The following is a 25,230-nucleotide window of genomic DNA, read 5'->3' as shown; positions in this document are numbered from 1 at the left end:
AGCTTAAAAGGGAGCGAGGCCCCCATCAAGGACACCAAGGACCTGCCAGTGGCTCCTCCGCCAGGAGGTCCCCCAGGGCTACACGGGCTGGCTGGGGCTAAGCGGGGTCTGACCCGGCGGGACTCCAGCATCCGGGCCAGCTTCTCCCCGCAGCCGCCTCGGAGACACCTGTCACCGCCCCCTGTCCGTTCCCTAGCGGGGGTCTGGGAGGAAGGCTCCGGCCTAACCGCGCGCCGCGCTGTTCCGCGGCGCAGCTCCGGGCATCTCGGCGCCGGGCCCGCCCCCTAGGGCTGCGGCGCGCCGGGCGGGGGGTGGGCTGCGCGGGGCGTGGCGGGCGGCCCGGGCGCCCGGGCCCCCTCCCCCGCCCCCCTGACGTCAGCCCCCGGCGGCCGCGAGCTCCCTCACTTGGCTCTAGCCCTCCGGCCGGGAAGCATGGGACGGTCCGGGCTCATCTGCGTTTTCCTGCTCGCCGTGTGCTGCTGCTCTCGCCGCGCCGCGGGTGAGTGAGCTCGCTGGAGCCCCGCACCCCGAACGGCCCGGCCCGGCGGTCTTCGGCGGAGCGTGCCCGGGAGCAGAGCCCGCATCCCGGTGGGGGCCGGGGCTTTGCGCGGCGGCGTGCGTTCCTCCTCTCGGGGTCCCCGGCACCCGGCGCCTTGCGCGCGTACAACTCTTCTTTGTGGCCAGTTTGCGGTCTCTGCTCCAGACCATCCCGGGAGCAGGACTGGGGAGACGGGGAGGGGGCTTCTGCCTGGATCGGGAAGGGGTGGAGCAGAGTCCCTTCAGGCGCTGGGGAGAGCTTTTCTTCAGGTGCTTTCTCGGGGGCGGGGGGCGGGGAGCGTGATTGGAGCCTTGGCGGGAGGGGCAGCTACAGCGCATCCCCAAATCCTGAATTCCGCGCCCGCCTGTTGCTGGAAAATGCAGCTTTCTTAGCTGGAGGGGTGCACCGACCCCTCCCTCTCCCGCCTGGGCTTCGAGCCAGACTAGAGGTGAGCGAAAGGGGGAGGTACGGCGGCTCCCGCCCTGCCAGGGCGTTGGCAAAGGCTGGAGCGCCGTGTGGGTCCCCTCGCGCCTACCCGGGTGACGGGGTCACAGGTGGCAGGGAATGGGGATCGCGGAGTCCCAGAGTGCGAGCGCCCCAGACTTGTTACACCTCCCAGAATGGGACCAGATTCAGGTGGGAAAAGGGCCCCTGCACCTCGGAGTTTTTCTCTGAAACCGCCCAGGAGCCGGGTGCTCCCGGGCTCACCCTGCCCTTGTATGGCCGCAGTGGTGTCGCTCCTTTCTCTTGGCTCCGTTTCCCGGGTTCTAGCCGCTGGCTGGCTGGGGAAAGGGAGGTCTGGGCAATACCCAATGCCATGGCTTCGTGCCCATGCCAACAGTATCCCTGGGGTACTCTCGGTTGCTGCCTTCAAAGCCTTTCTGGGGGATGGAGGGGAAAGGGCTGCATGGGGCTCCAGTGCTGCAGAAGGTCCAGCCCCACCCTGCCCCGTTCTTCTAGCGCTGGGGAAACTGAGTCAGGGAGCTGAGGCTTTTGCTCTGGGCTGAAGACCACCCCATCTGCCCTCATTGTCTGGGAGCCAGCTCAGGGCAACCGCCCAGGCACCCGAGTCCAACCAGATGGTATGGAGTGACATCACCTCCTCGTGGGGCGGGCAGGACACTGGCACTGCTGACGTCACTCCTGCCCACTGCCTGGCCCTTGCCCTGACCCCTGCCCCCGACCCCAGGGAGAGATTCTGGCCCCTCCATGACTCTGACCCCTCCTGTACTCACAAGACTCCCAGGATGGGGTCCCCTGAGAGTGTGAGAATTCGCAGAGGTGCTGCTTACAGAGTAGGAGATAGGGGTCTCCTGACCAGGGTTGCCCATTGGGGTCTTATGGGGGGGTCGTTGGGGGGCAAAGGGTAGAGTAGTGATGTCTTACCCTGGGTGTGGGGACAAAAAGAGCCTGTGTGCCCCGGCCTGGCACATGCCTTGCATTCCCACACTCTGAGCTCACCCAGGGAGGAGGGGGCCTGGAAGGAAAGGGGCCTTCCTCTTGGCCCACCCTCTGCCAGCCTCATCTGAGAGTTCCTGGTGCTCAGGGTCTCGGCTCCAATGACCAGAAATGTCCAGCCCCAGCTCCCTTGAGCCAGGAGAGGGCCGGCCCGGGGTTGGGGGGAGTCATACAGAGTGGTTGAGGCTTAGAGAGGACAGCGTGCCCTTCGGACCCTCATTGAAGTGGCAGAGAGAACAGCTGCTGCGAGCGGGTGTGAGCGAAGGGCATGGTGAGCAGCTGGAGCTCACACAGCTGCTGGTGCCGCCTCCCGCCTCCCCCCAGGTGTGCCCGGAGAGGCCGAGCAGCCGGAGCCCGAGCTGGTGGAGGTGGAAGTGGGCCACACGGCCCTTCTGAAGTGTGGCCTCTCCCATGCCCAGGGCAACCTCAGCCACGTGGACTGGTTTTCTGTGAGTGCAGCAGAGGGCAGCAGGGGCGGGAGGCCCTGCCCTTCGTGTAGCCCCAGGACCCTAACCCCCGCCCTGCTGCCTCTGCTCAGGTCCACAAGGAGAAGCGGACGCTCATCTTCCGTGTGCGTCAGGGTCAGGGCCAGAGTGAGCCTGGGGAGTACCACAACCGGCTCAGCCTCCAGGACAAAGGGACTGCTCTGGCCCTGACCGGCATCACGCCCCACGATGACCGCATCTTCACGTGCCAGGGCAGGCGCCGGGCTCAGGAGCACCGCATCCGGCTTCGCGTCTACAGTGAGTGCCCCGTCCGCGCCCTGTGGGCAGCGTGGGGCCCAGGAAGCGGTGGTCCCACACGCCTCCCCACCTCTCTCCCTTATAGAAGCTCCAGAGGAGCCAAGCATCCAGGTCAATACCTTGGGCATTTCTGTGAACAGTGAGGAGCCTGTGGAGGTGAGGTCTGCTGGGGTGGCCTGGGGTTGGGGGAGGCAGGTTGGCAGGAGCTAAGAGGGGGCAGCTCGGCCAGGTCACAGAGTCAGGAAGCCTCACGCCCTGTCCTCCCTAGGTTGCCACCTGCGTCGGAAGGAATGGGTACCCTGTTCCTCAAGTCACCTGGTACAAGAACGGCCAGTCACTGAAGGAGGAGAAGAATCGTAAGTCATCCTCTCTGCCCTTAGAAGCCATGCTTGTGGCACTATATGGGGACCGCTTTGCACTTTTACTTTGTTGTTTTGACTGCACTGTGAGGCATGCTGGATCTTAGTTCCCCAACCAGGAATGAAACCCATGACCCCTGCCTTGGGAGCGCGGAGTCTTTAATCACTGGACCGCCAGCGAAGTCACTATTGTATTTTTTTTTTTTTTAAGTACACAAGCCATCCATGAAAATATCATTAGAGTTCAAACTGTACAGAAAATCTAGAAGGAAAATTTCCTTCCTGCCCCAGACCCCTCTCCCAGAAATATCTCTGCTGTCAGTGTGTATATGTATTCTTTCAAGCCTATTTCTAGGTCCTTACTCACACATGTAAATATATCTAGGACTATATAGGGTTTTGTTTTTTATTACTTAAATCAGTGGTTCTCTTCTAAGGCTGATCTTGCTCTCCTCTGGGACACTTGGCAGTGTCTGGAAATATTTTTGGTTGTTGCATACGGAGAGATGCAACTGGCATTTGGGGAGGGGGGCGCGCAGTGAGGCCAAGGATGCTGTAAACATCCCATAGGGCACAGAGTACTGGCTCCAAATCTCAGTAGTGCTGAGGTGGAGAAACCCTGATCTGAATGGCACGGCCTGCCCTACACTTTGTTTTCCTTTTGACAACAAGTCCTGGAAATCTTGCTGGATCGCTTTATTTAGATCTACCTGATTGTTTACCTACTACCCAGCACTTCACATGGCTGAGCTATAATGTAATATATAATATAGCTATAATATGATCTAGCTAACCATTCATTCTGGTTAGTAGACGTCCAGAGTATTTTCTCTTTACTTTTAAATCACTGCAGTATTATTTGCACACACCCTTGTATGAGTGCCCACGTGTTTGGGGTAGATAGCAAGCAGTAAATAGCTGGGTTGAAGGGCTGCAGGTGGCATTTGTAATGATCCACGGCCCTCTACAGGGGCTCCCCACCATTCCTTCCCTGACCCAGGATACCACAGGGTGGGGATGGAGGCGGAGCAGAGACCCACCGAACCCTTCTCCCCTTCTTCCCTGACCAGGGGTCCACATCCAGTCATCCCAGACAGAGGAGTCCAGTGGTCTGTTTACCTTGCGCAGCGTTCTGCAGGCACAGGTGTCCAAGGAGGACAAAGATGCTCAGTTTTACTGTGAGCTCAGCTACCGGCTACCCAGTGGGAACCACATGAAAGAATCTAAGGAGGTCACTGTCCCTGTTTTCTGTGAGTACCGACCCTTCACAGTGGGGCTGGGTCCTGCGAGCTTCTACCTGCCTGGCACAGAGGCCATTCTTGGGCTGAGAACTGTCCCCTTTGCCTGTACAGACCCGGCAGAGAGAGTGTGGTTGGAAGTGGAGCCTGAGGGGATGCTGAAGGAGGGGGACCGTGTGGAAATCAGGTGTTTGGCTGATGGCAACCCCCAGCCCCACTTCAGCATCATCAAGCAGGTGTGGGACCCTCTGTTCTGGGTGGAGGCGGGCATGCAAGAGTGGCTGGAGGTCTGTTCTGATCACACTCTCGTCCTCTCCCAGAACCTCAATACCAGGGAGATGGAGGAAGAGAAGACGGATGACAATGGGGTCCTGGTCTTGGATCCCGCCCAGAAGGAGCATAGTGGCCGCTATGAATGTCAGGGCCTGGACTTGGAGACCACGACATCGCTGCAGAGCGACCAACAGGAGCTGGTGGTGAACTGTGAGGGGCTGGGGGCCCAGGACAGGGGGACCAGGCTGGGGCAAGAGGGAATCCAACCCGCCCTGTCCTGCCTGACCCCACTGCTGCACCCCCAGATGTGTCTGATGTCCGGGTGAGCCCCGCAGCCCCTGAGAGCCAGGAGGGCAGCAGCCTCACCCTGAACTGTGAGGCCGAGAGCAACCAGGACCTTCAGTTCCAGTGGCTGAGAGAAAAGGTACCCAGGTGGACCCAGGGCTCTGGGGGCATGGATGGGCCTGGGAGTGACCTCTGACCCATCTCTCATCTCAGACAGGCAAGTTACTGGCAAAGGGGCAGATGCTCCAGTTACACAAACTGAAACGGGAGGAAGGGGGAGGCTACCGCTGCCTGGCCTCTGTGCCCAGCGTTCCCGGCCTGAACCGCTCCCAGCTGGTCAACGTGGCCGTTTTTGGTGAGGCCCTTGAGTTGGTCGGTGTTTTCAAGCTCTCCAGGGGCCAGAAATCACCTGCTGCCCTGGGGCGCTCTGGTGCGGGGAGGGGATGGTGGGCTGGCAGAGTGTGCTGTCTCAACCTGCCCTGCCCTCACGCAGGGCCCCCGTGGATGGCATTAAGGGAAAAGAAGATGTGGGTGAAGGAGAACTCAGTGCTGAATCTGTCCTGTGAAGCCTCGGGGCACCCTCGGCCCAGCATCGTGTGGAGCGTCCACGGCGCGGTGAGTGGGCGCATGGCAACCTCCCAGGCGCCGGGCCATCCCCTTGCAGGTTCTGCTGCCACCACCCCACACCCTCCCACCCCTGAGCCGCACCTCCTTTCTTGTAGGCAAGTGAGCAAGACCAGGAGCCGCAGAGTGTCCTGAGTGTCCTGAACGTCCTGGTGACCCCTGAGCTGTTGGAGACAGGCGCTGAGTGCGTGGCCTCCAACTCCCTGGGCAGAAACACCACCATCATTTTCCTGGAGCTGGGTAAGGGCCGGGTCCTGCAGAGGGGGCGGGGACCAGCCCACGTCGGGCTCATTCTTCTCCCACCCCTGACCCCAATCCATTTCATGTCTTCCACCCCAGACTCCAACAGAACCACCAACCTCAGCACCTCCACCGTCAGTCCCCCTGCCAGAGCCAACGGCACCTCAACAGGTGAGCTAGGCTGGACCGGGCATCCTCATTCTGCCCTGCCCAGCCCAGGGGAGCCTTGGGCAGCTGCCCACCTTCCATCAGCCCTGGACTGGGCAGGGCAGTGATGGTAACGTGACAGCTTGGGGCAGGGAGTGACTCCGAGTGTCTTTGTGGAACAGAGAAGAAGCTGACAGAGCCCGAAAGCAAGGGTGTGGTCATCGTGGCTGTGACCGTGTGCGTCCTGGTCCTGGCCTTGCTGGGCGCTGTCCTCTATTTCTTCTACAAGAAGGGCAAGCTGCCATGTGGACGGTCAGGCAAACAAGAGATGTAAGCACAATACCTGGAATCTTGCACACCCACCCCCCCATCTCATGCTGCCAGCTTGCTGCCTCCTCGGGGACGTTCCCCTGCCAGCCCTCAGCCCACTAGCCCTTTCGGAGCAGGAGTGGGACACCTGCTTTCCCACCACTATCCAGCTCCTTCCACCACACCGCTTCCCTTCTTCCCTGTTGCCCTTCCCCGAGCTGGTCCAGAACACCCAAGGGCCCGTCATCACCCAGTGCCCTGTCCCTCCTGACAGCCCCCCTTCCCTTGCCCTCAAGTTGCCAACCTCTTGCCTCCCTCCCTCCTCCCAGCACGCTGTCCCCGTCTCGTAAGAGCGAATTTGTAGTTGAAGTTAAGTCAGATAAGCTCCCAGAAGAGATGGGCCTCCTTCAGGGCAGCAACGGTGACAAGAGGGCTCCAGGAGACCAGGTAGGAGGCAGTTCCCGTGGCCAGAGCCTGACAGTCTTCAGGGATTGGGAGCAGCAGGGGCTGACGGTTGCTGAACACTAACTCTGTCCTTCATCCTTCCCCGTCTCCAACGGGGAGCAGCTCCCACCTCGCCTCCCTAACGCTACTCACAGATGGTAGGGCCAGGCAGGTGGCTGAGGGACCCCGGAGAAGGTAGCCCCCAGGACCAAGAGCAGGACCCCGTCTATCACCACTTCCTGAACGGCGCTGGTGGCTCACATCACTAGGTGTGACGCACGGCCCAGTGTGATTTGGGGGTCTCACCTCTCATTCCCTGCCCGCCCCCCCGCCCGCCCCCACCCTGGCTTCTTCCCTCCAGGCGCTGCACCTAGTTCATCAGCTGTGGCTTCAGTCCCTGCTCCCTCTTAGCGCTGGCACCTAAACCCCGGTCTGTGTCTCCGAATCCCCGCCTCACTTCTGCTCTTCATCCATCTTTAGGGAGAGAAATACATCGATCTGAGGCACTAGCCGCTGAATCACACGGCTCTCCCCCCACTGCCTGGAACCTCCCCTGTTCCCTGCTCACCCTCCTCCCCAGCACTCAGGATGGTCGCCAAAGCCTCTAAAGTGGACTACTGAAGTGGAAAAGATCCCCCTCCAGCTTACCTGCAGACCCCGTTTCAGAGGGCACGTGGGCTAGGACCCGAGCTGTCCAGAGAAAGACCTCATGTGGCCCTGGAGGCCCCCTCCTTGGGGACCTGTCCACCACGGTCTTAATTTGTTGAGACCAAAGAGAAGCCTCAATATCCCAGAAATGCATAGGAGAGTTTCTTATAGAACTTCTTTTCTCTTTACACATTATGGATGTAAGTACCCGTCTTCTACCAGCAACCAAATTAGGTAGCCTGTTTATCTTGAGCTGACTTCCTGGCCCAGGGCTGGCTTCATAATCCAGTCATATCGCTGAAGCATGGCTGTGGTGAGCCCAGGCCTCTCTCCGCGGGTGAGGGTCACTGCTCACTTCAGTTCTGGGGAGACCCCCCCTCCACAGTAAATGGAAGCAGCTGCCTGCCTGCCTGCCTGTGGAGTCGCTTTTGCGACATTCCTTTCTTTCCCTGGGCAGAAGCTAGGACCTGGTGGTGTTCCTTACAGGATAGTCAGTGAGGATGCCAGGCACAGATTTCCAGAGTGAAGGCCCTTGGGCCCGAGCACCCTCATTCACTTGGCTCCCCCCACCCGCTCTAAAAATCACATTATGACTGAAGGCTGGGGGTGGGGGCTGGAGATGAGGTCCAGATTGTCCTTTACAAGGGTTAAGGCTATAAAGTTATATTAGCACCAGGGTCCTAATGGGAGAATGGTACTTGGAGATGAGAAATGGGCCTGGCTAGAGCTTTGGGGCGTGTATGTGTATCTGCGTGTGTGTGTGCGCGTGCGTGTGTGTATATATATGGTTTTGTTAGGTTGTAAATTTGCAAATTGTTTCCTTTTTATATATGTGTGTGTATATATATATATATATGAAAAATAAAGCTTAATTGTCCCTTAATCTTACACTGTTTTTTATTCATCATGGGTACCACAGCAGCCTGGGGCCTGCAGAGTTGGAACCATGCCAAAAGGAACACAGAGCCCTTTGCAGCTGGGAGCAGGGACCAGAGGTCAGCTCTGCTTCTTAGCAGAGGGCTCAAGCTCTAACACAGAGGATAAGCTTGCTCCTTAGCAGCACAGCTGCCCTGATCGAGGCAGCTTACAGAGCCTGGTGAGCTGTCGGCAGGGAGTTTTTGCCCCTTTCCTGTCACTTAAACGGCCCTCCAGGTAGCAGAACAAGGCGTCTGGTGATGAACTGATGGGGTTATACATCTGGCCCTGTAGTTCCCCAATGCATTACTCCCTGACCCACGAATGAGCAAGAACTCTGGTCTGCTACAACAAAAGAAACTTTATTTAAAAATATTTTTTACAGACATGGGTGCCTGAAAAAGCTCTTTAGTTAACTGTGTATGGAAGTGAAAAAAATTAATAAATAACATTAGTATAACAGAACCTCTAAACATTAATACATTGGCAAAACAAAATGGACTTAAAATGAAAATGACTCTTAAAGCTCTGCTATTCTCTGTAAGAATATTTACCTTCTGTTTTATTCTTTACAGGTGAGAATGATTAAATACTGCTAATATAATTTTTTTATATTAATGACACATTTTTAAAATAGTCCACAAAAATCTCATCTAAGGTTTCATTTTGTTTTATTTTTAACACTGATATACAAATGGGACTCTTCATTCTGGAGAAAGCATCAAGTTCTCTCCAGCCCCACCCAGGCCAAGAATGTCAAAATCCTGAATAAGGAGGACTTTGAAAAGAACTGTTTCTATCTCCCAATTCTTTATTAAGTTAAAGGCAAGGAAGAACTGAGAAGAGGGAAAGAGACAAGTAAAACGTCATTATACAGAAAACTTTTGTTGTTTAAACCTACAGTGGCCACCATACTGAGGACAGGCTTCTGTTCCGGTACGTGGTCCTTGCCGCCCTGTCCAGGGGAAAACTCGCCCCTGCAGAGGCACTATCTGCTTAATGCTCTACGTCTGAAGTTTTCAAATGAAAGGAAAGCCAAGTCTTAAGAGAGAGGCAGGAGGTCTAGGCCAGTTCAGGATCCAGCATAAAGACAAGACAAGACAAACAACCTCCTCTTCTCGGGAGTCCACTCTACACTGTTCAATGCCGTTGGGTCACTGACAGGATCGGGAGGCTGGGTCACTTGAAACGGTCCAGAGGATACCTGGCAGTCATGGAACATTCTGTCTCCTGCTGAATACAGAACATCCAACCTGACAACTAAGATTCTGACTGGAGCCAACGAAATGATCCTGGGGTACAATGCTCATTTCTTCCAACTCAGCACTGTGGCTGGAGAAGGGACCGCTGACCCGCTGCACCTGGGTGCCACCTCCCCGGCTGCATGGAGACACGTCCTCTCCCCTAGACTGGAGAACTAATGACCCTCAAGGTAGAGGAGCTAAGACTCTGGTATTTCCATATTAAGTCCTAAAATGCAGCCTGGGATACAGTGCTGCCTTAGAAAGGCACAAAATGTTTGGTTTTTTTTTTTTTTTTTTTCAGTGTGCTAAAAATTGTTTTGTTTTGAATAAAGCAAAAAGATATATAAGGTTAAAAATACCAAGTCACCACAGCCAGAAAGCAGGGGGAGGAGGTACCTCCTAGCTGCCACGCCCCTGCCACACATTTTAGCAGGAGGCCAAGGCCAGGACACTAAAACAAGGCTGAGACGGGCAGGTCGGGAGGCATCCACTCTTGTGGGCCTGGCGCCTGCAGGCTCACTCACCCCGACAGCAGAAGGAAGAAGCCAAGGAACAGAATACACAGGGTCTACAGCTGGGTAAGCAGTCGCCTGCCTCGTCAGCTTCCAGACAGCCGTAAGCGCAGCTTCCTCAGCCACAAAGCGCAGTCAGAGGGAGGCAGGGAGGCGGGAACCGACACATGGGGCACATTAGCACCTATGTCTGAGCGTCGGAGCGCTGGGTGCAGGCGCACACACACCCCCCACGCGGGGGCCCAGCAGGGCAGCGGCACCAGGCCTGGGGAGGCTCAGACAGCCTGGACCGAGCAGACTCTCCTGGCCTCCCAAAGTGACCCAGGGGCAGAAGGAGGATTTGTGAAGGGCGCCTCTCACATTTTGGGGACCGAACAAGAATCTGGGGCAGGGCAATGAGAACTCTGATTTGTTCCACTGCCAGATCAGTAGGTTGGCGTTCAGCCTCCGCTCTCTACACACGTAGGGAGTGGTCGGCTACATTTTTCTCAAGAACTGAACAAGGGAAGGGGCAGTGAGATCTCCAAACAGTTGTTAGTCTGTTAGTCAACAGCTGGCCCTTTGGCACCCTGCTCTCCAGAAGACTGCCAGGGGGCCTCTAGGCAGGCCTGGCTCTCCCCACCCCGACTCCCCCACTCACTCCTGGGCTACTTTCCGGAAACAAGAAACATTGGTGCTCCCCCTCTGAAACCAACCCAGACTTCCTAGGACTAGGTGAAGGCAAGTGGCACGGCTGTCCCTCTGCCCCTGAATTCTAGAGCCTAGAAGGGAATTTCAAACACAGGCCCCAGCCTTCACCACGGGCCTCAGTGTGCATCTTTGGATTATTAGGCGACTTCGATGTACATCAAATGACTCCAGTAGTTTAAAAAAGTTGTAAGTAATTATGAACTGCATTAATAACAAGGGACAGGGTCCGGGATGAGAGAAATAAGATCAGAAGATTCAGGCAAGCAGAAGCACGGCTTTAAAAAACCAACAAACAAAGGCTTTACTACAGGATGACAAAGGAAGCAACGGGACAGAGAGGACAGATGCATCCTGTCGAAAGAGCTCTCAGCAGAAACTCTCAACTGGAATCTATACCTAATTCACATCCTGGCAACTGTCCCAATGTCATAAATTCTTACTGCAAAGTAGTTTCTGAGGTACCATGGACCTCAGTGATGCCTAAGGACATCACTGCAGAGGAAAGACTAGATGAAAGGGTAGGGAGGAGGACATGGAGGGACTGAGGCCACGGGCCTGGAGAATGAGTATGTTCTCAGCACTAAAACCTGAAGAGAGCCCAGAAGTCCACGGGCAGGGGCGACGGGGGATTTGTGATCTGCTCTCTAAAGAAACTGAAAGACAGCCAGAGACCTGAGATTAAATGAAGGCTAAGAAATGTCACCCAAGAACAGACTAGCTCTGGAACAGGAGAAACAGGTCCTGAAGAAAGAGGTAAGAAATCTTGGATGCCAGGACTCATAAAGGAAAGAAAAACAGGCAATAAACAGTGAAGACAGTAACCCAAGTTAACGTTAACCTAAGCGCTTCTTCAATGTCCCAGACACAGTCCCATGCCTGCCTTTCCCCTCTCAAGAAAGCAGTATGGTAAGCTTTGCTACTAAAGTATTGGTTTGGCCAAAAAGTGCATTTGGGTTTTCATGTCATGACATCATACACAAAAGCTGATTGAACTTTTAGGCCAACCCAAAATGGTTTAGGGTCTCTCTCACCTCCAGTCAGAACCTCCCACTGCCCCTTCTTCCCACCTGAACTAACCTGCGGCTGCCGCCCTGTGTGGCAAAGGCGGACTGGTTGGGTGCCCATACCTGATCAACATGCTGGGCTGATGACAGTTTTCCTTGAGAATATGAACAAGAGGAGCTGGGTATCTGTTAAAGTGATGATCCCTAGAACTGGGGGGCCATTAGGACTTGAGTACTAGGGTACTGATTTCACGGCCACACATTACTGACAAACAGATTTACTTGCAGGAGAAAGATCGAGTTGCAAAGTTTCTCAGCTCCATGCAGAATCAACTGTACTGCTTCGCTGGGTTCTGGGAGATACTCTGCATCCTGATGACTCCCTCCTTTCTTCTGCTTGAATTCGGTTTCTGGTATCCGAAGGACTGCTCAACAGGATGGTCAAACATACAGTCTTGACCTTCTTCCACTATGCGCCCTCCTCCATGCATTAAGTGGCAACATGCATTTCTAACATGAGGCTGCTAATGTAGACTGAGATCAAAGTAACAGTAATGCTTTATGCTGAGAATACTTCAGATCGAATTTCTAGCGCGTGAAAATCCAGGAGGAGAATAACATGTTGACTCTTACACTAAGTTCCAGGGTCTCTAAGCTCCATACTCCTAGAGATACAGGCTGACATTTTTGAGAACTGAATTCAGTCTACCTCACTGCCTGGCTCTTGGGAGACCAAACAACTGGTGGACGATCAGGACCCAGAGACAGGCGCTCATTCTCCTCTCACAACTTTGGCTCTTCTAAAGAGACATAGGATTAGCAGGAAGGCTGTGGAACGATTGAAAACCAATTCCACACAGGATGGGAGATGGTAAGAGGTCCCAGAAGGGTCATAAGAAAACTTCCTAATAAAGGGGAATAGGAATACAAGCAGCTGAGTAAAAAGATCAAGGAAGGCACTAGAGTGGAAAGGGGACTGTAGGCAGATGCTTTCCTTAAACATTTGACTGCCCTACTGTCCAACTCTGAGCCAATGAACAGATCCATCACACAGACTATAAACACATAAAAATGGTGGGTAATCCATGAGACTTACATGGAGGAATCTCCCAGACATTGTCAAAACTACAGGAAGATAACGGGAGTTAAGGGGAGCATCTTGAACTGATTCTTAACTAGGACAGCTCTATAAGGAAACATATGTCTGCATACAGCTGTGACTATAAACTGCACAATCGAATTGGGAATGGGTATTTTAGGGCCAAATGCACATGCTAGACAGTCCAAGTACAATTCCTCAACATCAGTAAACCGCCTTGTGGTGGCAGGCGAGAACACAGAGCTGGCACTTGAGGCTCATGGTATTCACTCACAACCACCTGTTGAACGAACACACACTCTGAGAGCCAGGCCAATGGTCAGAATATCATTATTCCATGGGCAGTGGTCACTGCAGAGTCAGAAAGGCCAACAGCAAGAGGGGAGATTTACAGTTTGGGAAGAGGGCCTGTACCCCTCTGCCTCTCATGACGTGAGGTAGGAGAATATTCTGCACTAACACCATTGCTGGTCACATGCAAAAAGATCTAGATCTTGTTAAAGGGAACATATAGCTAGTCCTACTTTGCAAGCAAATATAAAAAGTTCATGTGTGAGGTTTCTGATTGAACCATAAAATATATTTTACTTTTCTAAAGAGGAAATAAATATTTTAAGTATGAGAAATAGCAACCCCCCTAATTTTTCTTCTAAATCCACAAAACAGCTAAATGATACTAACAGTACTATACTACGCCCTGGGCCCTGGTGTGAAAAGTCTGCATGAGAAGCAAAAGAACAGAAGGATGGCACAACACGCAGAGCAGGGTTGGGGGCACAGAGAGAGTTAGGGGAGAGAATGGCCACCCACAGGTATATAGCACTATTGATATAAATATTAACAGATAAATGCTGAGACGATAGACTGCCAAATCTATTATTTACCTAAACGGAGGTATATCACTGAGCCCACAGGTTTTTTCCACCTTGAGAACCCCTGACTTTAATAGGAGTATGGCAGGGGCAGTGGATGAAACAGCCAGCCAGCATCAAGGAGGGCTGTAGAAAGCAGTCCAAGGAGACATGGGGAAGCAGGGTTGAACCGAAGAGCCTAATGCATTTGAGAAAAGGGGAAACAGCAAAGTGGTTTTTACCTTACCTGATAGCTAACAGAGGGGGAACCATTTGTAATTTAGAGGGAGAAAGGGGATGTGACTGCTCCAAATGGCAAAATTCAAAGCCCATTTGTGAAAGGGCAATTTAGTTAAATTCAGAGCAGAACCAAAGAATTAGAAACTGCCACATGAACTGAGGATGAAGAATGGGTGACTGGTGCCTCAAAGGAAAATTTAAGAAATTATGGTTTTGGAAATATCCTCAAACAAGAGCCATGCGAAAACCTGCCTGAGGCTCATCTGGCAATCTCAGACTCAGACCCAGGCATGAACTCAGAGCACCCAAAGGAACCTCTCACCGAAAGGTCTGAGACCCTGAGTGCCCGTAGACAAACAACTGACAAGCTAAGAACCAGGCCAAGCAATGGTGCATATGTTCAGCACCGAGTTTGAGGGCTGACCCAATGAACCACACAGGTACTCAATGAACTGTTGAGTACTGAATGACCCAATGAACCATTATGGAAAAAAAAAAAAAGGATAAGCTTGCCTTTCGCGTATATAAGTAAGGACATAATCTTCAAAGAAGACTTTGCATGCACTTTGAAAAGACAAAGGATTTGCAGAACCACTGCTTTGTTCTCTTGTCAGATCTTCAGACTATAGGTAGTATCTACAGACGAGGAAAAACTCCAGCAGGCAGAGGTACGCAGGCTGCTGCCATGTTTTCTAGTTCTTCACCTAGGCCTTCCACATCTAAACAAAGTGCAAAAATGAACCCTACCACAAGTGAAACACTATACCGGCTTTGAGCAGGAGACACTAGGTTCCTCTTTCCCACTCTCTGTCGCTTTCCTCTGCCCTCTCCACCCTGACTGAGGCCCTCCTGCACCTGCTGGGGGCTGTGTCATTTCTGCCATAAAGAGAAAACAATGCGTAACCACGGCAATTCAGCAAGAATCCCCAAACCATCCACTCTGGAAATGTAAATGGCTCGGAGGCAAGAGGAGAAAAACAAAAGATCTAGGAGTAACTGAAAGCCAAGAAAAGAGTTAGAAAAAGCTTTAAGTCCAATTATGGTAACATGGGAAGGAAAATAGATGCAAAGTCATTTCTGTTTAGACTGTGAGACAAAACCAGGTTTTAGATTGTGAGGCAGGTGGGTTTATCAAGGAGCAGGCTTGTTTCTGACCAGGAGGAAGGTTACCCACTGCCAGGGAAGTCAGTTAAAAGGCTCGGGCTGGCAGCATCTACAGGAACAGACCAATGAACTCTGAGTCTTCTTTACCAACTGGCAAGGGCACAAGCTGGAGGGCTTGTCAATGTTGTCTGAGTGCAATAAAGGCATTGATCACACCAGTGATGTCTAATGACCGTGGGGAACGCAGTCACTAAAGAGTATCTGAGAGCTAAAGGGAAGAAGAAAGGGGATGAGGAAGAAGAAGGAAATGCTACATTCCCAAAGCCATAGGCACAAAGAGAAAAGCGAGTCGCCAGGCAGCACCAGTGTAGGGCTGGTGCTAACTGTCAGCAGAATGCTGTGCTACCCTGGAGTGATACCCTCAACTCCTTAAAGAGCAAAGAAAAAAACTCACCTCTGAAAATATAACCTGGCTCATTATCACAGGGAGACACCCATACAAGCTGAAATTCACTGGGAAGAAAAGCTGAAGAGAGAAATCCTTATTGTCTGCTGTGTGCATTTTATGTATAACAAGGTACAGAGCGTGTGAATGGAGCTTCCTAAGTGCTTCATGGTATTTGGGCCAGAAAGCCATGCTGGAAACAAATGTTTTCCCCTTCCCATTAAGTAGAAAATCTCATGATCTACATTAGAACACATACCTGGCACCAAGGCAACTGACTCCCGCAGACTACTTTCTGGGGAGAGCATGGAATGTATCTGAAGGCCTCTATCTCATATCAGTCATTATGTAATTACGATAATTAAAACATCTTTTTAAAAACAGATTCAATGTTCCTATAGAAACAGTGCTTTGGAGTGACCAGTGTTCGCTGCGAGTATCAAACAGGACCATAATGACAGAGCGACAGTACTTTTTTCCCACCTATCTACCAAATAAACCAACACCATCACACATTATAAAGAACATCCTATAAGCTGCTTGGCGTCAGTAAGGCTGATCACAGTAAGCCCACTGCCAATGACGGACACTAAGGAGGAGGAGGGCAGAGGAGACAGGGAGAAGACAGAGCAGGGGGGTGGGGAGGCGTTCTAAAAATACAAGACTTCAGCTATGCACATGACAATCCAAGCCAAAGGGGAGTGTTTGAGTTGTTAACACACGCTGGGGTTGGGGAGAAAACCACAGTAGATGGGAGTCTTTAAGATTCCTTCCTAAACCTCTTGTGCTAATTCCCCGCCTGGAATTTACACACACAGCAGGTTAATCTTATAACCACAGGACACACACAACCACAGACAGACAGACAAAACGCATACAACCATATCCTTAACCCAAGAAAGTCTTAAGTCCTCAATTAGGATTTAGAGCACAGTACTTCTGCTTTCTGGACTTTTCCCCAGGTAGGCTACCATTTCACAAAAATCCACACTCTTTCCAAGTGGGAACTGAAGGACACCTTCAAATGCACTCTTAAAACATTAAGAAAAGAATCAAGCCTCCTAGCTGTTCCGTCCTCAGTCCACTGCTTTGAAATCTTGGAACCACAGATGTGATACCCCACAGACAGGGCAAGACCTCACTGTGAAGTTTCCAAAGGAACCTAACCGCCCTTTAGGGTGCTACTTGAGCGAGAGCTCCCGGCTCCTCGGTCCTCTAAGCTGCGGCAGGGATGGGGTGTGCTAGGTGGCAACGTGGGCCGGAGAAGAAATAGAAACGAATTCCCGGAGGATGTTTTTGGCCATTTCAATGTTGTTGTGGGCAATGACCAAGGCTTTCTGAATGTCCTGATAGGAGTAGCCCTGACTCAGGAGGCTCTCGATCTCGCTGGAGAGCTGTGGGGAGGCGGCGGCCGAGGTGGCAGCACTGCTCTGCTGACAGCTGCCTGCTTTCCGTTCAGAGTTGATTCTCCGAGGGAACGGCTTGGGTGGCCTCTCAGGAACCTGGGCACTCTCAGTGAAGTCTGGAAGAAATCGGAAAGAGAATATTTGCAAATCTGGGGGCGGGTGGGGGTGGGGAGAAAGCCTCATCTAATAACAATGTGCTAGTATGAGATATTACTGACCCACTGTCAGTCGGGTCCATGTGTTCTTCAGTCACACGGCTGGGTTTTTACAGCTTTAAGAGTTTTAGTGTACAGCCTTCCTCTCACGGCAGGACAACCTTCTACAGACACCATGCACTTGCCCTACCGACGGGGACCATGCTGCCCTGCCCACACAACATCTGCAACACGCTTTACACTGAGCACCAAATTTTCACATGCATTACTGCCTGAATAAGTCAAAAAACATTTCTGAGGGGCCAGAGCAGGCATTAGATTTCTCCCTTTACAAATCAAGGAACAGAAATAAGCCGAGGTCACAGTGAAGAAGCATTAAACAAAGCTGGGTGGCAGGGGATCACTGCCTGTTTGGGCAATGGATGCCATGTATCTTTTTTCACCAGCTGTCCTAAAGGCTGTCTTCCGTTAGTTACTAAAGTGACAGAAACTCTGGCCACTGCGTTCCCAGGCGGCCACAGGTGCAAGAAGGACAGCCCTTAACAGTTGAGGTCCAAATGTGGGCTGGCTCTAGGCCCACTCAGATGCTTTCCAGAGCCAGTACGCCTCCCTTCCAGCGGGACAGGGCCTAGAAGTCAGGAATGTGTGCTCCAAATCATCAAGCTGAATTATCACTGTCATCACGCATGCTCAGATGAGCCAGAAAGCCTACTACCCCCAACATAGGCAGAGCCAGGGTGTAGGTAATAACCTTATTTCTAAGTCAGGCAAAATTCTCAAGAGTCTAAATCAACTTTAACTTCCCAATTTGGGTCCGAGGACCAGCTTTCCTCCCACTTTGGTCCACTCCTTTCAGCTACTGACTTACTGTCACTAGGCAGTCATCTCTGTCTTGGTATAAATAGGGAGCCACACAGCATTTCTGGGTAAACCTGAGGGAGCCTGGAGACTCACGTGTTGGGGGATCACCTTCCAGGGATAGCCAGCCAAAGGAGGAACTGGCGTTGGAGATGTCGGAGAGCGTGCGGCGGGCCAGCACCACAGGCACGGGTGGCTTGGGAACATCATACCCGTCCTCTTCATTTTCTGATTCCTCAGGGCCAGTGTTGGCATGGGCTGCAGCCAAATTACCTTCACCTAGAGAAAAATTTGTGCAGTAATCCTCTTTTTCTAACATACTTCTCTGTCTAACATTTCAGGACAGGGACATCCACTCATCGAGCATATATAGCATCAAACAGTTACTAAATATCCATTATGGGTCAAACACTGTGTGGCCCTGTGGGTAGAAATAAAAGAAACAAGGAACCAAAATCTGCACCAATCCTGCAGCTCTATTTTTCTAAATATGTCAAAAGCTACCCTGGCTAAGGTTAACGGCCACTGAAATCCAAGACTCAAGCACCACTTTACAGCATTCAGTCAACATTTTCATCTGCATTTCACCTTGGAAGATCAGCCAAAGGGCCCTGTTGTATGTACTGCCTTCTTGAACTTTCAACTTGGTAAGCTAGTTAATATGGGAATGGAGTATTCACCACCCACACACACAAGAATTTCATCAATGTTGAAAAGCAATGGGAGTAAGAGGGAGCTAGCTGCCAGCACTGCAGGTCCAGGCCATATAACACAAAGGCTGCCAGGCCCTGGAAGGATGAAAATCCCAAATGGAACTGGCTGTGTGAATGAAAAATAAAAGAGAAGAAAGGCCTTTACTGCCATAGATCAAAGATACTTTGCAAAGAAAATTATTTAAGAATATTCCACTTAGATCAAGCTCTCATTGGCCAGACATTATCAGCTCATTCCTCCAGCACATCAATGATTGTTAAAGCAGCAGAACTGGGGACTTCCCTGGTGGTCCAGTGGCTAAGACTCCATGCCCCCAAAGCAAGAGGCCCAGGTCTGATCCCTGGTCAGGGAACTAAGATCCCACATGCTGCAACTAAGAGTTTGCACGCCACAACTAAAGATCCCACATGCTGCAATTAACACCCGGCATGGCCAAATGAATAAATAAATTTAAATAAATAAATAAAGTAGCAGAATGACTACTCACCAAACGTACCACTCTCTGTGACAGATGGCGCCACCTGGGACTGAATATTATACATGGCTTCGTATGTACAGCTATCGATCTGCTGGTCACAGTCACACGTTCTGGACCGGAAGGAAAGTGGCATAATGATCTTCAGAAACAGAACTCTGTTATCTGTAAACTTAGCAGGAGTCACTTAATTCACAACTTCTCTAGACCCTGATTCTATCAAGATAACACTCTCCCTTCGCCAGTGTCACTACTAGTAAATATCCTAAGATTGACTCCTATTATGAGTAACAGCTGTGTATGTTTTTGAAATTATTGTGATGCTCAAGAAACATTTAAGTAGAACTGCTTACAGCTGCAAGAAGCTTAAAACATTAGCGGCTACACACATCTTTCTGCTTTATTTTTGGCTGGATAACGCTATGTGCAGGCAGCAAGCCAAGCAGGTAAGTGAGTTGGTGTCAACTGAATTCCCAAACAGGACTGTTGTGAACCTACCGTGAACTCTGCGCTATCTCTGGAGGCCACTTCACTTCTGGCTTTTGAAGTCCCAGGGGCCTAGAGGAAGGAGTCATATACTCTGTATCCTCCTCATTTTCACACTGCTCCCCAGGGGGCAGCTTTGGCACAGGAAGAGGTCTGGAAGAGGAAGAATAGAAAAACAGAAAAAGAAAACAAAAAGAATGAACTGCTTTGCAATTACCTGAAATAATTTGAAAATCACTGTGGCAGAAGAAATATATAACATCCTCAGATGTTCAAGATACTCCTAGTAAAAAACAGCAAGCATGATTCTAAACACATAAGAATGGCAATGAGTATACTACCCATTGCCAATTACTGTCTGACTCTAGGTGGTAAGATTCTGCTAACTTTCTTTAGCATTGCTCACCTGTGTTTTTAAAATATTCTTATAACATATACTATTTTCATAAAGAGAAAAAGGTCATTAAAAGGGTAATCCAAAAATTTTAATTACAATTCTTTTTGTTGATGCTACACCATTTATTCATTAAGCATTTTGGCAATACATACTTTAAAACATTCACATTCTTCTGTCACAGTAATTCTACCTTGGCTGCATCTCTGGCTATGTAGAAAGATACACTGAAGTAAAATCATTACATTAAAAGCTTTTAAACAAAATGAATATCCAACAACAGGAATGATTAAATATATGATGTCATAAATTTGCGGGAGATAGTGAAGGACAGGGAAGCCTGGTATGCTGCAGCCCATGGGGTCGCAGAGAGTTGGACACAACTGAGCAACAAAATAGTCACATTATGTAATAATATGCAATCATTAAAAGTGAAGATTTTGAAGAACTTTTTAACTGAAAGGAAGAAGTGCCCAATATATAATGCTAAGTTTAAAAAAAGGGAAAACATAAAACTATATTGATCTAAAACATACATACATTTTACATGTCTACAGCCATGACCAAGTAGCTAGTCTGACCATCTGCCTAGAACAGCCAGCTATAAAAGCAGGAAACTATACAAAAGAAAGAAGCAGAGGCATATTCTCTTTCCAGAGGCAAGGAGAATACACTGCATTAAGCCCCATATTAGGAGTTCTGAACTTGGGCTTTCAATGTAGATTTCAACAGACTGAGGAGAGAGGGATTGGAATTCGGGAATACCACGATGGCCAAGACACAAGGAGTCAAAAATCCTGGAGAAGGGAACGGTAGAGACACAGGTTTGAAATGCTACCTGCAATTTTCCCTAGAGCTACTGTGAATCCTTAAACCATGTATGCATGGGACAACATTCTGAGAAACTAAGCAAAAAGCAGTAGTACTTTGGCTGTCTTGCCAAACTAGAGAGACAAAGTTGAAAGTAACAAATATGACCTTTAAAATAGTTATAATTTATATGTTCAAGAAAAAAGAGAATTTTATTAGAAAGCTATACATGAAAAGTCTAGAACCTAAAAACATAGCATTTGTTAAGATGGATTCTGGGGCAGATTAGAAACTGGGGGAAAAAAAAAAGATTAGGCAAGTGAAATAGAGTAAGAACTATTCCAATTCAAGTAAAGACAGGAAAAAGAATGGAAAACATGGAAATGAGCAAAAGAGCTATACGAGGTATGATGAAAAGGCGGAACTTCCAGGTAACTGGAGTCACAGAAGAGAGAGACTGCACAGTTTCAGTCTATCTGAAGAAACAGTACACACTGGAAACTAACACAACACTGTAAATCAACTATACTCCAATAAAAGTTTTAAAAAGAAAAAGGAAATACTGGCTGAGATTTTCTATGCTGATTTTTTTTTGCGGGGGTGGGGGCAGGTGGAGAGAAGGGGGCTGCACTGCATGGCTTACAGGATCTTAGTTTCCCAACCAGGGAATGAACCCAGACTCTTGGCAGTGAGAGCACAGAATCCTAACCACTGGACCACCAGGGAATTCCCAGTGGCTGAGATTTTCTAAAACTGATTAAAAGCATCAAATGGCAAAATCCATAAACTCAAAAGCCTTAAGCATAAATATAAAGAAAACTACATAGGCACATTATAGTAAAACTGCTGGGATTCAAAGACAAAAAGGTGTTATAAGTAGTCAGAAAAAGAAACATTACCCTTGAAGAAGCAACATTACTCTCATTTTCCAACAGATACAATAAAAGTCAGAAGGTGGTGTGATATTTTTAAAGTGCTGAAAGACATGGGTTTGAATTGCATTGGTCCACTTTTATGCACATTTTCCCCATAAATGAATACTATAGTACTACACAATCCACAAAGTTGGTTGAATTTGGATGCAAAACTGTGGATACAGAGGGCGCACTGTAGTTATATCTGGATATTCCAATACATAGTGGGTTGGTGCCCCTAACTCCTGAATTGTTCAAGGACTGACTGTACTATATTTAGTAAAAATATCTTTAAAAAATGAATGATAAAAGATATTTTAAATTTTTTTTTATTTTTTTTTTTATAAAAGATATTTTAAGTCAAAGAAGATTTAAGTGAATCCACTAATAGAAGATACACTCACACACTCTCCTCTTTCTCTCCCTCTGTTGCTCTAAAGGAAGTTATCTAGGCAGAAGGAAAAAGATTTCAGATGGAATGATGGCAAAGCAGGAAGAAATGAAAATACTAGAGGATAAATATGTGGAAATTTAAATGTCCTTGAAGTGTTAAGAGGCCCTGATTCCAAGTGGACTCTAATGATCATGAGTCAAGGGTATATGTTGGAATCCTGAAGATAACTGTTAAAAGAATATAAGGAGAGAAATGGTATAATAAAAAGGATTTTACTCCCAAAGAAAGAAAATTGGAAAAGAAAAAAAAAAATGAGCAAAGACAGGAAAAATGGGGGAAAGGGTAGGGAACAAATATTTTAAAACAAAAATGCTAGACTGGATTTAAGGGGGAAAAAAGCCAAAAAGTATATCTATATATACTGCTTACAAGAAACATACCTTCAAACATCCCTTCAGCAGGAAAGTTGAAAGTAAAAGGATGGAAAAAGATCAAGCAAACACTAAAAGAGAGCTGAGTCCAGGGGTTAGGACTCTGATACAGACATTTTAATATAAGTCAAACTCCAGGGGGTCACAAAGAGTCGGATAGGACTTAAGCAACTGAACAATAACAATAAAGCAGACTAAGGCTGGTTTGAAGCACAATCAGAGAGTAAATGGAGTAACAAGAACAATGATTATTTAGTTAATAATTCTAAATTTCTATGTACCCTGATTACATAGACTAAATACACATACAAATGGACAGAAATAAACAGAAAAAAGAGAGACCCCCAATTATAGGTGGAGTTATTAAAATAACGCCTCTTAGTATTTGACAGAACATGTAAATTTAAAAAAAAATCAGCAAGGAGATAGTACATTTGAATACAATTAACAAACCTGACATATACAGAATGTTGTGCCCAACAACTGCAGAATATCCATTTTTATAAAATGAAGGTGGTAATAACACATACGGAATTTACCATAAACTAGTCAATAAGGAAGGTCCCACAAATGGCACAAATTTAAGTCACAGGGTATAGTTTCTGACCTCACTGGAAGGAAGCTAGAATGCAGGAACAGAAAAATAACTAGAAAATCTTCCAATATTTGAAAATCAAGGAACATATAAACAACTGATAGTCAAAGAAGAAATCACAAATGGGAAATCATATAATTTGAAGTGAATGATAAAGAAAACATGACATATCAAAATTTGTGGTTTTACAGCTACAGCATCTGTTATGGACTGAATGTTTGTATCCTTCCCAAAACTACTGTCTTGAGGCCCTAATCCCCATTGTGGCTATATGTGTGAACATTGGGCATCTGAGGCAGTAACTAAGGTTGGATGAGGTCATAAGGATGGGCCCCAACCCAACAGGATGGTGTCCTGATATGAAGAGACACCAGAGAGCCTGCTGTTGCTCTCTATACCTCTCCCTCAACACATGTATGAAGGAAAAGCCATGTGAGAACATAGTGAGAAGGTTATGCAAGCATATAAGCCAGTAAGAGATTCCTCACCAGAAACCAAATATGCTGACATCCTGATAGATCTTGGACTTCCAGTTGCCAGAACGATGAGAAAATTAAATTCTGCTGCTTAAGCTGCCCAGTCTGTATGCAGTATTTTGTTATGGCAGCCTGAGCAGATTAACAGAGCACCCAGCTCATGGAGCTAGAAAAATAACAAATAAAGCCTAAAGAAAGTTGGGAGAAAAAAATATGAGGAGAAAGCAATGAAACAAAAAACAGATACTCAACGAGGATTCTGGGAAGATGGTAGAAGTTGTCTGGTGTAACCATTTTGGAACTCCAGAGTCTGTCGAAGGCTTGTAACTGCCAGGTAAAGGTCAGGATGCTAAACTGCTATTAATTTCAGTTCTTAGCATAGTAGCAGCTATCCATTCCCAACCCTTGTCACAGGGCAGGCAGCTGTACAAATGTTCCTGGAGCAGCCTGCACATAACATTCAGGAGTCAAGGTGGACAAAAGGACTCAGCCCCTCAAATGTTGGGAATCTGTGTTCTGATGACAGATTGCTGCTCCTGTTCACCGAGGTGCTCACAAAGGGGCAGGAGCAGCAGCCACTGCTGCTGCACCTCCCTGCATTGTAAATCCCTCCCACTCTGGCTGAAGTAACTTCCATGAGATTTAAAGGAAGATGTGGAGAAAAATCAAGAAAACCATGTGGAACAAAATGGAAGTATCAACAGAAACAGAAAAACCTAAGAAAAAACAAAAAAGAAATTCTAGACTGAAAAGTACAAGTGAAATGGAAAAAAAAAAAAAATCACTAGAGGGAGTCAAAGGTACACTTGAGCAGCGAGGAGAAAGAATCAGTGAACTTGAAGAGAGAACAATGGAAATTATCAAGGCTGAGGAATAAACAGAAAGAAAAAAAGACTGAAGAAAACCAAACAGAGTCTAAGGGAGTTGTGGGACATACCACCACCAAAGGACCAACCTACACACTGTGGGAGTCCTAGTAGGAGAGAGAGAGAAAAGGGGCAGAGAGAATAGATGAAGAAATAAGGGCCCGAAACTTCCCAACTCAATGAACACAAACATCTGAGAAGTTCAACAAACTCCAAGTAAAAGGAACTCAAAAAGACTCACACTCTTAAAAGACAAAGATAAAGAAAGAAGCAAACCATCACACATGAGGGATCCTCAATGAGATTATAAGCAGACTTCTCATCAGAAACTTTAAAGGCCAGAAGACAGTCGGCTTATATATTCGAAATGCTAAAAGAAAAGAAGCTCTCAACCAAGAATTCTACACAGGCATACCTTATTTTACTGCACTTCAGAGACAGCATTTTGTTGTTGTTTTTTAATAAATTGAAGACCTGGGGCAACTCTGTATCAAGTAAGTCTACTAGCACCATTTTTCTAACAGCATTTTCTCACTTCATGTCCGTGTGCCACATTTTGATAATTCTCAAGATATTTCAAGATTTTTCATTATTATATTTGTTACAGTGATCTATAATCAGTGATCTCTGATATCACTATTGTAAAAAGATTATGACTTGCTGAAGGCTCAGGTGATGGTTAGAATTTTTTAGCGATGAAACATTTTACATTAAGGTGTGTGTGTGTGTGTATATAGGACACAATGCAACTGCACACGTAACAGACTACAGCATAGTGTAAACATAACACTTATATATACTGGGAAACCAAAACCAAAGAATTCAGCGGTCTCACTTTACTGCAAT

At 48.6% G+C, this 25,230-nt stretch overlaps 2 protein-coding genes across 5 annotated transcripts in view; one reads left to right on the top strand and one right to left on the bottom strand.

Moving 5' to 3' along the window:
* The first annotated feature begins 382 nt into the window (after window positions 1–382).
* MCAM (melanoma cell adhesion molecule) lies at window positions 383–8,189 on the top strand. Of its 2 annotated transcripts, XM_061146036.1 has the most exons (16): window positions 383–499; window positions 2,321–2,445; window positions 2,535–2,739; window positions 2,825–2,895; window positions 3,008–3,095; window positions 4,169–4,348; window positions 4,451–4,572; window positions 4,657–4,819; window positions 4,915–5,033; window positions 5,108–5,249; window positions 5,388–5,509; window positions 5,617–5,758; window positions 5,858–5,929; window positions 6,088–6,235; window positions 6,544–6,661; window positions 7,139–8,189. In XM_061146036.1, exons 1-16 carry the CDS (start codon window positions 433–435, stop codon window positions 7,166–7,168), a joined length of 1,914 nt encoding a protein of 637 aa, XP_061002019.1. In that variant the 5' UTR covers window positions 383–432; the 3' UTR covers window positions 7,169–8,189. The 2 variants fall into 2 exon arrangements, with proteins under 2 accessions (XP_061002019.1, XP_061002020.1); XM_061146037.1 differs by lacking the exon at window positions 6,544–6,661 and having other exon boundaries at window positions 421–499.
* Window positions 8,190–8,564: 375 nt separating this feature from the next.
* The window catches only part of CBL (Cbl proto-oncogene), an 87,705-nt gene continuing 71,039 nt past the window's right edge, over window positions 8,565–25,230 (bottom strand). For all 3 annotated transcript variants that reach the window (XM_061146021.1, XM_061146032.1, XM_061146035.1), the window contains 4 exons: window positions 19,517–19,657; window positions 19,031–19,131; window positions 17,926–18,108; window positions 8,565–16,932 (listed from right to left, as the gene is read on the bottom strand). In XM_061146021.1, coding sequence (XP_061002004.1) covers window positions 16,652–16,932; window positions 17,926–18,108; window positions 19,031–19,131; window positions 19,517–19,657 — 706 coding nt within the window. In that variant the 3' untranslated portion in view covers window positions 8,565–16,651. The remainder of the gene's footprint in view (window positions 16,933–17,925; window positions 18,109–19,030; window positions 19,132–19,516; window positions 19,658–25,230) is intronic.

The sequence above is a fragment of the Dama dama genome, chromosome 1, assembly GCF_033118175.1.
Source record: "Dama dama isolate Ldn47 chromosome 1, ASM3311817v1, whole genome shotgun sequence".
In the NCBI taxonomy this organism is placed as follows: domain Eukaryota; kingdom Metazoa; phylum Chordata; class Mammalia; order Artiodactyla; family Cervidae; genus Dama; species Dama dama.
Note: the sequence above shows the minus strand (reverse complement) of the source record. Positions and strands in the feature narration are given on the sequence as shown.